General features: G+C 39.6%; 1 protein-coding gene across 1 annotated transcript in view; it reads right to left on the bottom strand.

Moving 5' to 3' along the window:
- The window catches only part of LOC117498281 (serine/threonine-protein kinase Nek5-like), an 18690-nt gene extending 8137 nt beyond the window's left edge, over positions 1-10553 (bottom strand). The window contains exons 1-5 of the mRNA XM_034150294.1: positions 10474-10553; positions 9719-9811; positions 8498-8633; positions 5754-5850; positions 5274-5371 (exon numbers count right to left, since the gene is read on the bottom strand). Of these exons, the coding sequence (XP_034006185.1) occupies positions 5274-5371; positions 5754-5850; positions 8498-8633; positions 9719-9811; positions 10474-10553 (504 nt within the window). The remainder of the gene's footprint in view (positions 1-5273; positions 5372-5753; positions 5851-8497; positions 8634-9718; positions 9812-10473) is intronic.
- Between the last annotated feature and the right edge of the window lie 1742 nt (positions 10554-12295).

Here is a 12295-nt window from a genome sequence, read left to right as displayed (position 1 = left end):
TAGTCTCAGTGATGTAGATGATGTAGATGTAGTCTCAGTGATGTAGATGATGTAGATGATGTAGATGTAGTCTCAGTGATGTAGATATGTAGATGATGTAGATGTAGTCTCAGTGATGTAGATGATGTAGATGTAGGCCCCGCTCACACGGGACCGTTTGCGTTTATGCACAGTATGCGTATTCAAAAAAGTCTTCCGTTCACATGCATTTGTTTCATTTAACGTGTCTGTTCAAACGAGGCCGCTGGAAACGCTGTAGTACATATGCCGGGACTGTAAGTGGCGCTGTAACTTCCGCCAAAATACACCAAAAGCAGCGAAGAAGAGCAGCCCCAGCAGCAATAGTATGAAGCTGCAGCCCCCGCCGCAATGTTGCCATGGCTACCCTTCTGTTTACGCCCCGCCGTGTATTTAGCAACATGTAGTTCATGTAATTCTCCATGTCCACTTGTTGCTGATGGTTGTGGTAGAGGAGCTGTAGATGTTGCACTAATATCTGTAGCATGGTCAGTAGCAGTAGCACTAGCTACTGACAGGAGGAAGTGTGTGTGGTGATTGCTGGTATTCAGCGGGATATAGTAATTTCCTCAGCATATGGATAAATGCAACGGGGAAGTTAACTGAAAGAAACCGAATCTGTGGATATTGCATCGACCGACGTCTCTGTGGAGAGGACCCGCTCAGAAAAGAGAGATATTCTCTACAAACACCGGGTGAGATCCTCCTTTGTCAATATAATGGATCAATGCATGAAATCTGACTCTGTTTATTTTGTTTAAGGAGTATATTGGGCGTTAACTATTCTGGTTTGCCTTTTATAATATTATGTCATTCAAGAACCCCTTGGTTTAATTAACACAGCTATTTTTGATAGTTGCTACAGCAATGAGCAGGAGAGGTGCTATTTTTTCAGGAAATATTCGTATCGAGGTGATTACACGGACTCGGTTGACCCCCCAGAGCGTTTCGTTTGCAAATCTATCCACCTTGGGACCCGTTATCGTTTGTGGGGTCAGTTTCTATCGGCCTCGTGTAAATAATAGGGCTATACGCACGCGAAACTATGCAGATACAAGCAGTTTTCTCCTCGTGTAAACGGCGCCGTAGTCTCAGTGATGTAGATGATGTAGATGTAGTCTCAGTGATGTAGATGATGTAGATGTAGTCTCAGTGATGTAGATGATGTAGATGAATAATGTTCAAGATGCAAACAGATGAATGTTATGGAAGTTTTTTTTTAAAGTTCAGGTGTTTAACAGTCTTATGGCCTGTGGGATGAAACTGTAATGTACACAATATCTTGTTTTTTATTACTACACATATTTTTATTACAATTCTATTTCACTACACTTTTGTATGTTATTATAGTTTTCTTAACCTGTTAAGCTCTGAGCCTGTTTTTCAGGTCTCAGGCTCGAAAATGACATTCCCAGAACAAATGACCATATCTTCCCTTCTAAAAGGGTTAAATTAATAATCTTTATTCTCAAAGTAATGATAAACCTGTGAGTTGGATGTAGAAAAGTCAGAATCAATATAGATGTTTTTTATTTTAAAGAAAATTCAGATTTTACATCGTAAAAAACTGTAAATTATAGTGTCCGTCCAAAAATTATTTTTTACTTATAGTGAAAACTACCCTTGGATGATGGGTTAGTAGACTAAAAGCTTTAGGAATCCAAAGTACAACATATAATAAGTACCCTGTATCAAGATTGATGCAAAACAAGTGACATTTGACCTTTTTAGAGAGGTTTAGCAAAAAGAAACCACTTCTGGGGTCATTTGGGTGCATTTTCCATATCTCTGGCCCCCCTTGCTCGATTTTGATGGTTGACACCTCTTTCTGACCGTTAGAGACAATAGAATCGAAGGGGGAGGCCCCCACACACACACGTTGTGAAGAGAAGAGGTGGGGGCTTCGCGCATGTAATTTTCAATCAGAGTGAACCTATCTCTTGCTTTGACATCTGGAAACGGAAAAGCAGTTTTAATGCTTATGGATTATCAGAAATCATTTCAAAGGGACACAGACACATTAGATTAACCTATGGATTAACTTCAGCAGCGTTTTTATCGTTTTAATGCCATTGAAGACCACTTTGGAGAGACTACAGAGCCAAGAGCCGCGTTCACACCAAGTACTTTCCTGTACTTAGTTCCGGCACTAAGAGCCCTGGCGCTTTTAACCCCAGGGTACTTAGTACAGATCGCGTTCACACCGGAGTACTTTTCCCTGAGGGAAGATTACAAGTACAGTAGGTGGCGGTAAGCACCTTAAAGTTGTTTGCAACCCGCTACAAAACAAGAGAAGAAGAAAAACTGATACAGGATCTGTTTAATCGCCATGTCGGTTTTCTTTATTGCACTCTCAAGACATAACATTAAATAGAAATATTTTAAATGTAACTAAAGTGTCAGTTGTACATGTCAGTAAACATTGTCAATATAAAATAAAGTGTCAGTTGTACTATATAATAACAGTAATAACAATATAAAATAAACTCCCAGGTGTAGGGAGTCTCAGCAGCAAACCCACCTTTATTATATATCTTCCTGAGACCCACTGCATCCGTCTGCCATAAACACTATGCAAACATACATGTTAGTTTTGGCCCATAGTGGACTCCATGTTGTGTTGTGTGAAATGGGGGGGAATTAAAAGTTTAGGTCAAATAATATTTAAAATGATATAAATTATCATATTTGTGTATGTGCCCCTGCCATTCCCCCACAAGGTTGCAACATTGATGATAAATAAATGACAAATAAAGCTTTGCCAGTTTATAACCGATGAAACATGATGGTATCAGAACAATCACTTACATGTGATGTATAGGATGCTACACAGGTCACAAAAGATAAAGTGTCAGGAGAAATAAGCTTAATCGCCATGTCGGTTTTCTTTATTGCACTCTCAAGACATAACATTAAATAGAACAATTTTAAATGTAAATAAAGTGTCAGTTGTACATGTCAGTAAACATTATATATAAAATAAAGTCATAACAGTCATAACAATATAAAATAAACTGTCCCAGGTGTAGGGATAGTCTCAGCAGCATGCACACCTTAGTGCAACGTTGTGTGTCGTGTGTCAGTATTTACAAAAACTATACCAAATAAACTGTTATTAAATGCAGTTTGTCGCTCATCCTGCCGCTGCGCCGACGCTTCCTCATGGCGCAGCGCCCACACTTCATCCTGGTGCTGCTGGCGCTCCATCTGCTGCTTGAACACTTCTGCCTGGCGCTCCATCGAGGTGAGCATCTTGTCCTCCGTTTCCTGGGCCTTGATGAACAGCACCATCTGATCTCCACGCAGCGACTCATTCACCACGGCACGCCGGTCCTCCAACGCCTGGGCGGTGTCAAAGAAATTTGCATCCCGTGTCCGCTTTCCTAAGAGGGGAAAATAAGCAAGATACAAGATCTTAGTCGCCATGTAGTTTTACAACATACTAGGAATGTGTTTTTTGTATTTTCACAAATAGAATTAAGGTTTCACAAATCTGAAACTGTGTTATAAAGAATGTTTAGACCCTCTGGGATAATCCAGTCCAAATAAATCGGCTATGCAGCGATTTAAGAGGTTCAAACACGGAGGATTGTTCCTTTTTGAAGAGTGCTTCATGTATGCTTGAACTTTGTTTAATGTTGTTGAGGCAAGTTAAACATAAAATATGATGAATATTATGAAATAAACATGATTGTGAACATCAGTTCGATGCGTAACGTTCTTTCAAGACAAAGTTACAGTGTGTGTACTGTGTGCTCGGGGCCGGTGTTAGCCTATTATGGCTAGCATGGCTAGCTTGATCTACTGAGCAAATAAAAGTACATCTGAGACCATTATTGTGCAGATTAAAACCCCAGTGCATGTAGTTGATTTTACCTTCGTCGTGGTCGTCATCGTTGGCCACTGAATCCGCCGTTTGTAGTCCTGCCTGAGTTTCTTTATTTTTAGCCGGTGTGCCGTGGGGCTGTGCACATTCCCAGGTCGAGTGAAAGCTACCGAACTGGCTTCAGTGCATTCCCTGGGTCGCGTCCTCTGCGTAGATCTCCAGAAGCGCCGACACCTCCTCATCATTTCTTGATGCTTGCCATAACTGCTTTCAAAAACAAACACAACGCACGGAGCGTTGTGTTTTTGTAGCGAGGAAAAACAATGGCGGCTCTACACAACATTTTCAGAGTTGTACGGGCGTGGTTTGCAATTCGCCCAGCCAATCAGCACTGGGGCACTTTTGGAGAACTTTTCACCCACAGAAAAGTACGCTCTCTGAGTTGGCTCTAAAAATGGGGGTAAAAGTACCCGAGATTAAGTACGATTTTTGGTGTGAACGCGACTCACGGAACTAAAACGCGAAAAGTACGGTGAAAGTACTCCGGTGTGAACGCGGCTAAGGTAACCATGTTAGCATTTTTAGCTACCTAGCGTCACCTGTTTTGATGTCCGTTTTTGTTTATAAAGTCGCGATTTCGTATAAATCAGTGATAATGACCCATCGATTCTGTGTCACCTCACGATGTGAAACGATGTGTTGGATGTGGAGAAAAGATAAATAATAAGGTTTGATTTTCGGTGCAGTAATCTGTTAGCATTTTTCGCTCGTTGCTAATTCAGAGGCTCAGTGTTAGCATTGTGGGTTTTCTTTTGAAAAAAAAATAAAAAGGATCAGTTAGATGAGTTTCTTCCCGTTACATGGATATAAAACATTCATAGTTTATTAAATGAACATGCCCTCAGACACTGTTTCCTGCAAGATGTTGCGGCAGTGCCCCGGTCCGGGGTCTCTCGGGCTTAACAGGTTAACAGAGTTTTCTATCTGTTTTTTTAATTTTTGTTTTACTTTTATGTATGATTCAAGATTCAAAGATTCAAGATTCAAAGATTCAAAGGTGTTCTCATCAGATGCTCAGCAGCTACAGTGGAGAAATGGCAATGAAATTCTTCTGACCTGAGCTCCTCCAACGATGCAACATATATAATAAAATACTAAAATACAAAATACAAAATAAAAAGTAGTGCAAAAAGTCTATATACATGTAAATAGAATATGATAAGTCTGCACCACGACATCAAGTCAAATTCCTCGTACGTGTCAACCTACCTCGTGATAAACATGTTTCTGATTTCGATTCAGATTTCTGATACTGATTTCTGATACTGATTTCTGATTTTGATTCTGATTCTGAACTGTCCCCGAGTCTGGTGGTTTTAGTCCTGATGCTACGCTAACAACATGCTAACAACATGCTAACAACATGTACCTGCTCCTCTGTGAAGAAGACTCCTCTCTGCATGCTGATCCTCTTCATCAGATCTCCTCCGTCACAGAACTCCATCACAATGAACAGGCTGCCACGCTCTGTAATCAGATTACAACTGTAGTCAGCCACCATTACATATTAAAACATATGCATCACATGTAATGTAGATTATAGTTACTCTGTTCAGCATAGCTCGATTATATCGTTGTTGTTGTTGTTGTTATGTCTCGGAGATATTTGAAATTATGAAAACCAGATGTGTGATAAACATGTTTTTTTAAAGAATCAAAGTGAATTATCTGCCTGCTTTCTTAATGAAGATGATGGAGTTTGAATCATCTTCATCACATAGATACACACAGTAACTGTTTGCCAGCATCTTTGTTGTAAGGCTCATCTGATTTGACTTGATGCATTTTATTATTATTGTTATTATTATTATTATATATAATTATCTGTCACTTGTATCTCACTTCTCACCCTGGAAGGAGCTGAAGAAGGACACGATGTTCGGGTGTCTCATCTTCGACAGCAGCGTCACTTCTTTGGCCGACGCTTCCTTTTCCCTCGCTGACATCTGAGCAGCAAACACACCATCACTCTAAATCCCTACACGTGCACATGACCCTGAACCTAACACATCTGGAAAACAGCAGCTGGTTTAATTCACAAGATAAGATAAGATAAGATAAGAAGTACTTAATTGATCCAAATTTGGGAAATGTTTGTGTTGCAGCAGCATAAAAAACAAGTTGGGGAAGGCTTCAGTAGAAGCTGCTGGGAGTCCCAGCAGCTTCTACTGAAGCCTTCAGAGGAAATCGCCAGAACGCCGACACCTCATCTCCACCGCTCCCATGTTTTCTTTTGTGTTGCCATAAGTTAGTCTCTCTGCGTTTCTGCGCTGGGCGAATGCTAATGCTAATAATGCTAATGCGAGGATAATAAAATGGCGGCTTCACAAAACTTTTTGGGAGTTTTACGGGGCGTGGTTTGCAATCCGCCCAGCCAATCAGACATAGGAACCTTTTTCTCCCACGAAAGTCCCTGCTCTCTAGCAGGGACGAACAAGGGGGTAAAAAAGGTTCTGATGAACTGATTTTAGTTCCGGCTCTTTTTGGTGTGAACGCGACATTTCGGAACTAAAGTGGGGAAAGTACTGCGGTGTGAACGCGGCTTATAGTGTACTGTGGTTTTAAATTCACATGTAAAAGCCCCATGAAGAGAGAATGAGCTTCAAACTCACATCATCTCTATGAGTTCAAATGAAATCAGTTCTAATTAAAATTACAGTTTAGTTTCTTTGCAGCAATCCCTGAAGTAGGAACGCACATTTCTGAACGTATTTTTATTTTCTATATTATGTTATTTATCACCAGGTAGGTTCACACGTACGAGGAATTTAACTTGGAGTCGTGGTGCGTACATAAAAATAAAACAAAAGTTAAAAACACAGATAGAAAACTATGAGGTTTAAATATTGTACGCCTTCAAGTGAAGTTGTATGGCTTGTCAATTGATGTACAATAGTAGAGACTAGGCTGAACAGTCAGACTATATAACCACCACGGCCCCTATAGACCCCCACACACACAACAACACAGAGTAACAACAACTTATAACACTGCTTGTTGTTAACCACCACCTATGTGCAATATGTGCAATATATATATACATGCTGTTAATAACTGTGTAATACTTGGCTGCTAAATCCTCAGAGCTGTTACAGGATGTGTATTTTGTAAATTGTGTAACTTTTTTAATCTTTAATATTTGTATTTCTTTGATGCATGCTTCTTAGTTAACATTAAGCTGTCTTTGGCTCTTTTCTGCTGTAACAAATGTACATGTCCCCTCTGTGGGACGCGTAAATGTCATGGTTTTGGATTTGTGTTTTCATTTTCCACCTTTTGTTTTGAAATGTTTTCCTCCTTGTGTCTGATCCTTCTTCCTGTGTTTGCCTTCCTGTCTTTAGTTTCCCTCCTGTGTCTGATTGAGTTCACCTGTTGCCCTTGTGTTTCTGCCTCCCCTGCCCAGCTGTGTCTTGTCCTGTGATTACCCTGCTGTGTATTTACTCTTGTCTTCCCCTGTGCTCCATGTCTGTTCGTCGTCTCTTCATGTCTGATACCTGCTTGTCTCTTCATGTCCATCTTCCCTGCGTCTCTTCATGTCTATGATACCTGCTTGTCTCTTCATGTCCATCTTCCCTGCGTCTCTTCATGTCTATGATACCTGCTTGTCTCTTCATGTCCATCTTCCCTGCGTCTCTTCATGTCTATGATACCTGCTTGTCTCTTCATGTCCATCTTCCCTGCGTCTCTTCATGTCTATGATACCTGCCTGTCTCTTCATGTCCATGTTCCCTGCCTCGTCTATGCTAGTCCATGCTACCTGTCCGTTTTTGATGTCACGCTCCAAGGTTCAAGGTTCAAGGTTCTTTATTGTCAAACTAACATAGCTACATAGTAATTATGTTGTTGAAAATCTTAGGTCACAGGCTTCTCCAACAATGCAACACAATAATACAGATAAGCAGACAATATTAAAACAATATTAAAATATACTATATTAAAAGTAATGCAAAAAGAAAAATAGTTTTTTAAAAAGTGAGAAAAAAAAGTGGAATAGTGCAGTACGAGTCTATATACAAGTTATTGGAATGATATATTAGATAATAGATAAATAATTACTAAGTAGCAGATGAATGTTATGAAATTGTTTCAGCAGTTCAGTTGTTTAACAGTCTTATTTCCTGTGGGATGAAGCTGTCTCTGAATCTGGTGGTTTTAGTCCGGATGCTGCGGTAACGCCTGCCAGACGGCAGCAGACTGAACAGTTTGTGGCTGGGGTGATGGGGGGGTCTATAATCCTGAGGGATTTCTTCCTGAGCCGCTGGGAGTAAATGTCCATGTTTGTCCCTGAAGTTTTTTGTCCTGATCTCCTCGTGCTCCCTGGTTTTGATAATGTTAAGTTAATCCTTGTTTTGTTTTGTCATCGGCTTTTGGAAATAAAGCTCGCTTTTTCTTACCAAACCTTTTTTTGTATTTTGAACTGCACTTGGGTCCTATTTTCCCCAACCTGACAATAAAGGTATTCTGATTCTGAACACTGGTAGCTTTGAACTGTTGAACATTTCTAACTGTGGTTCCTATCAATGTACCAAATGTCTTTTCTATGTGTCTTCAATACAAATATTTAAAATAAAACTATGAGGTATGCATTATTACCTTAGTGAGGTTGATCTGTTTGACCACACACCGTCTGTCTCCACCCGCCCCACGCTCTGCCACCAGGAAGGCTTTCCCAAACGCACCCTCTCCAATCAGACGCACCACCTCGTAGTTCTCCATCTCACCTGAGCACCTGCAGGGCAGGGGGCAGGGACCTTTAAGAAAACTCAAAGTGGTTTATTATTCAGGATGTATCAATGAAATGCTAATTATATTCCCTTTTCCACCCAGCACATAGAAACCGCCGGATGCTCACCTGCCATTTGCAGTTAGTATAAGTTGTGTTAATTAGCGTTAATGGTATTATCTTCTCTCTGTGTCTCTGCACCACATACACCAAGGATAACTCGTCTGTGTAAACCTGGTAATAAAACCCATTCTGATTATAGCTGGATATTAAAAATGGACAGTTTTGGAGTGTTTTTGGGAGTTATTGAGGAATTAAAATGTTCTATAAAAACCAGAACACTGCAGCGACAGAAATATAGATTCATACTACAGGAGCAGAAACATATATATATAGTTATAGGTTGTGTATGTTACTGTGTTGTGTTATTGTTAATGATAATGTATATATCACTTGTGTTTGTTAATCTCTATTTCTGTAAGATGTAAACTGTTTATTGTATTTGATCTATACTGTATACTGAATTTGCTCAATGTTACCAACCGGAAATACGTGTGTCTTACATGTTTGTGACTGACTGTTATATACAAATAAATACAAAATAAAATGTCCCACATTTTATGAATTATTAAAAAAGACAAAACTCTGTTGTTAAAGATTGTTTTGTACTTTATATTTATGTAAGATGTTAAACTATTTATTTTGTCTATACTGTATTAATGTTACTGACGGAAAAGAAGGGCCTTAAATGTTGTAAATTATTAATTATGAATACAATTTTTTTTTTAAATAAATAAATTGAGCCCGTTGCCATGGACACAGATACCGTTACTATGTTAAAGAACCGTAAAACCTGGTTTCTTTCTCCCGTTGCCATGGACACAGATACCGTTACAATGTAAACGAACCGTTAGTAAAACTTTAACGGTTTCTTTCTCCCGTTGCCATGGAGACAGATACACAGACAGCTAGCTCCCACGTTAGCATGCTAACATAAGTCGACTGTGGACAGGTTTAAAAGCGGTGTCAACGTGTCTGTCCCAGGTCTGTCCCATGGATGGTCTGTCCCCGCGAGACGTGTCCAGCCTTACCGTGTCGGTGTGTCCGTGTCGGGAGTCACGTGATCACATGACGAGCGGCGACAACGAGCTTTAACGGTTTTAACCGGAGAGACGTTAACGTGGCTGAAGTGAGGAGTAAAAAAAAAGGGAAGCGCAAGGTATGCTGGGAGGTGTAGTCTCAGCAGGTTTCAGTGTCAGAACCAGGATTCCTTTCACAGTGTAGTAAAAAGTGGCATAGCAAGTACAAAAAAAGGCTTGCATTAATAAAGAACCTAACTTATTAAATAAAAAGAAGAAAGCACACATTAGTAATAATATAATAAAGTAAGTAAAACTTTATTGATATAGCACCCTTCTCAACACGAATGTACAAAGTGCTTTACAGTATAGCCTACAGCACACAATACACAATTCAAAAAACAGCTATAAAATGTAGAATAAAAGGCATAAAACACAGCAGGTAAAACATAGGATAAAACACCAATGAAAAACAGCTACTAACTCACCTCCTCCAGCGACCCAAAGGCCTGTCGGAAAAGGTGAGTCTTTAGCTGCCCCTTAAAAATCTCCACTGAGACAGAGGGTCTCAGTTTCTGGGGGAGTTTATTCCAAAGCCTTGGGGCCACCACCTCAAAGGCACGGTCCCCCTTAGTTTTTAACCTGGTTCGGGGCACCCTTAGGAGGCCTTGCTCAGAGGACCTCAGGGCCCGGGTTGTGCTGTGAGGTAAGGTCGTTAATGTAGGCTGCGGCTTGGCCATGGACAGCTCTATATGTGAAGACCATACCTTACATTGGGTTCTGAGATGGACAGGGAGCCAGTGCAGGGAGCCAGGACAGGGCGGAAAGAATCGGGGTGATGTGGCATGGACCGAGTGAGCAATCTGGCTGCAGCATGTTGGACCTGTTGTAGCCGGTTTATTGATGTTTGGTTGAGGCAGGAGAACAGAGCATTACAGTAATCAAGCCGTCTTGTATAAATTACAAGACAAATAAGTACACATCCATGGCTGACAATGAGTAGTTTGTTCTTAGCGTTGAGATGAGATTGACCTTTATTGATTGTGAAATTCAGTTGTCATAGCAGCAACAGAAAGAGACACACGGGAATATACACAGGGGTTACAATAATTACAGAAATGTAGTAGCAGTATGAACAGAAATAACACAAACGACATGAGGTCAACTCTGTTCAGGTGAATGTACAGTTTGAAATCATGTGAACAACATCTTGTTATTTTCCCTTCTTAATACACAGCCCTGCACTTTCAAATATAAAACACTGCAGTTTGCCGTATATCGTCATATATTCATTCTCCTAAGTGTTGTTTTTAGATTTGAAGGTTCTTTGTATATTTAAATTTGGTGTAAATACTTCAATATTATTTATTCATTCAAAATAGTTTCTTAAAAAGAAATTCTTAGCCTAGGTTTTAAAAAAGACTGGAAACAGAGTAAAACTGTTAGCCTAGCTTAGCATAAAGTGTTGAACCAGGTGAAAACTGTTAGTTTAGCTTAAAGTAAAGAGTTGGAACAGGTGGAAACTGTTAGCCTAGCTTAGCATAACGTGTTGAAACAGGTGGAAACTGTTAGCCTAGCTTAGCATAAAGACTGGAAACGGATGGAAACAGCTAGCTTGGTCTGAAACCTCTGGAGAAAGAAAGGGATAGTTTCTTAAAAATATTTCTTTTTATTATCTTTAGATATTTTTTCTTATATCTTATTGTTTAGATTGTTTATGTTTGCACCACCATATGTATATATATTATTTATCTTATGTCTTTAAGGGTTTTAACTTGTATAATTGATTTAACACTTTTAATAGCAACATTTATTTTTACGTTGCTCTTTTAATATTTTAACCTTTATTTGAATTATGACCCTTTTACTTCTATTATCTTTATATTTGTATGTTGTTGTACCTATGTGTTCACTTTGTGTTATGGGGTGTTATATTGTTGCATCGTCGTTATCTTTCAGAGGAATCATTATTTATCTGATTGTATTGTATTGTATTTAATCTGTTAATATGTGGTAGCCCCGCTGCATTAAGCTCTGAACATCTGATCTGAGGGGAACTTCTTGTTTATTTTAAACTTGTGATGTGTCGCCATTCTATAAAGCACTATATCTGGAGTTAACATCAGAGTGACACAGCTCATTATCAGTGAACAAAAACATCTTAAAATGAAAGTGTAGTTGAATTAAGACGTATGAAAACACAAACCCTCTGAAGCGTGAAGGTGACTCCACACCTGCCTCATCTCCCATGATCCTCTCTGTTCATCAGCAGGAACCAGTTTACACCGGATCAGGTGACATGGGGGGAGGGGGGGGGGGTATAGTGTTACTTATACACAACACGGTGTACTATTACACAAGACAACAGTAATATCCTTAATGATGACAAACAGCTGATCCAACTATACTTGTACACACTAAACTGAACTGCGTGCTGTGTACAAATAACCCTTAATATTGCATACTGATACACACTAAACCTGTGTACAAATACCCCAAAAACGGCATACTAAAACTGCGTACAAATGTACAAATACCCGAAAGACTGCATACTAATACACTCTAAACCTTTGTTTAAATACCCCAAAA

The sequence above is a fragment of the Trematomus bernacchii genome, unplaced genomic scaffold (assembly GCF_902827165.1).
Source record: "Trematomus bernacchii unplaced genomic scaffold, fTreBer1.1, whole genome shotgun sequence".
Lineage (NCBI taxonomy): Eukaryota > Metazoa > Chordata > Actinopteri > Perciformes > Nototheniidae > Trematomus > Trematomus bernacchii.
The sequence above is the reverse complement of the archived record's forward strand: the minus strand, read 5'-3'. Positions and strand labels throughout refer to the sequence as shown.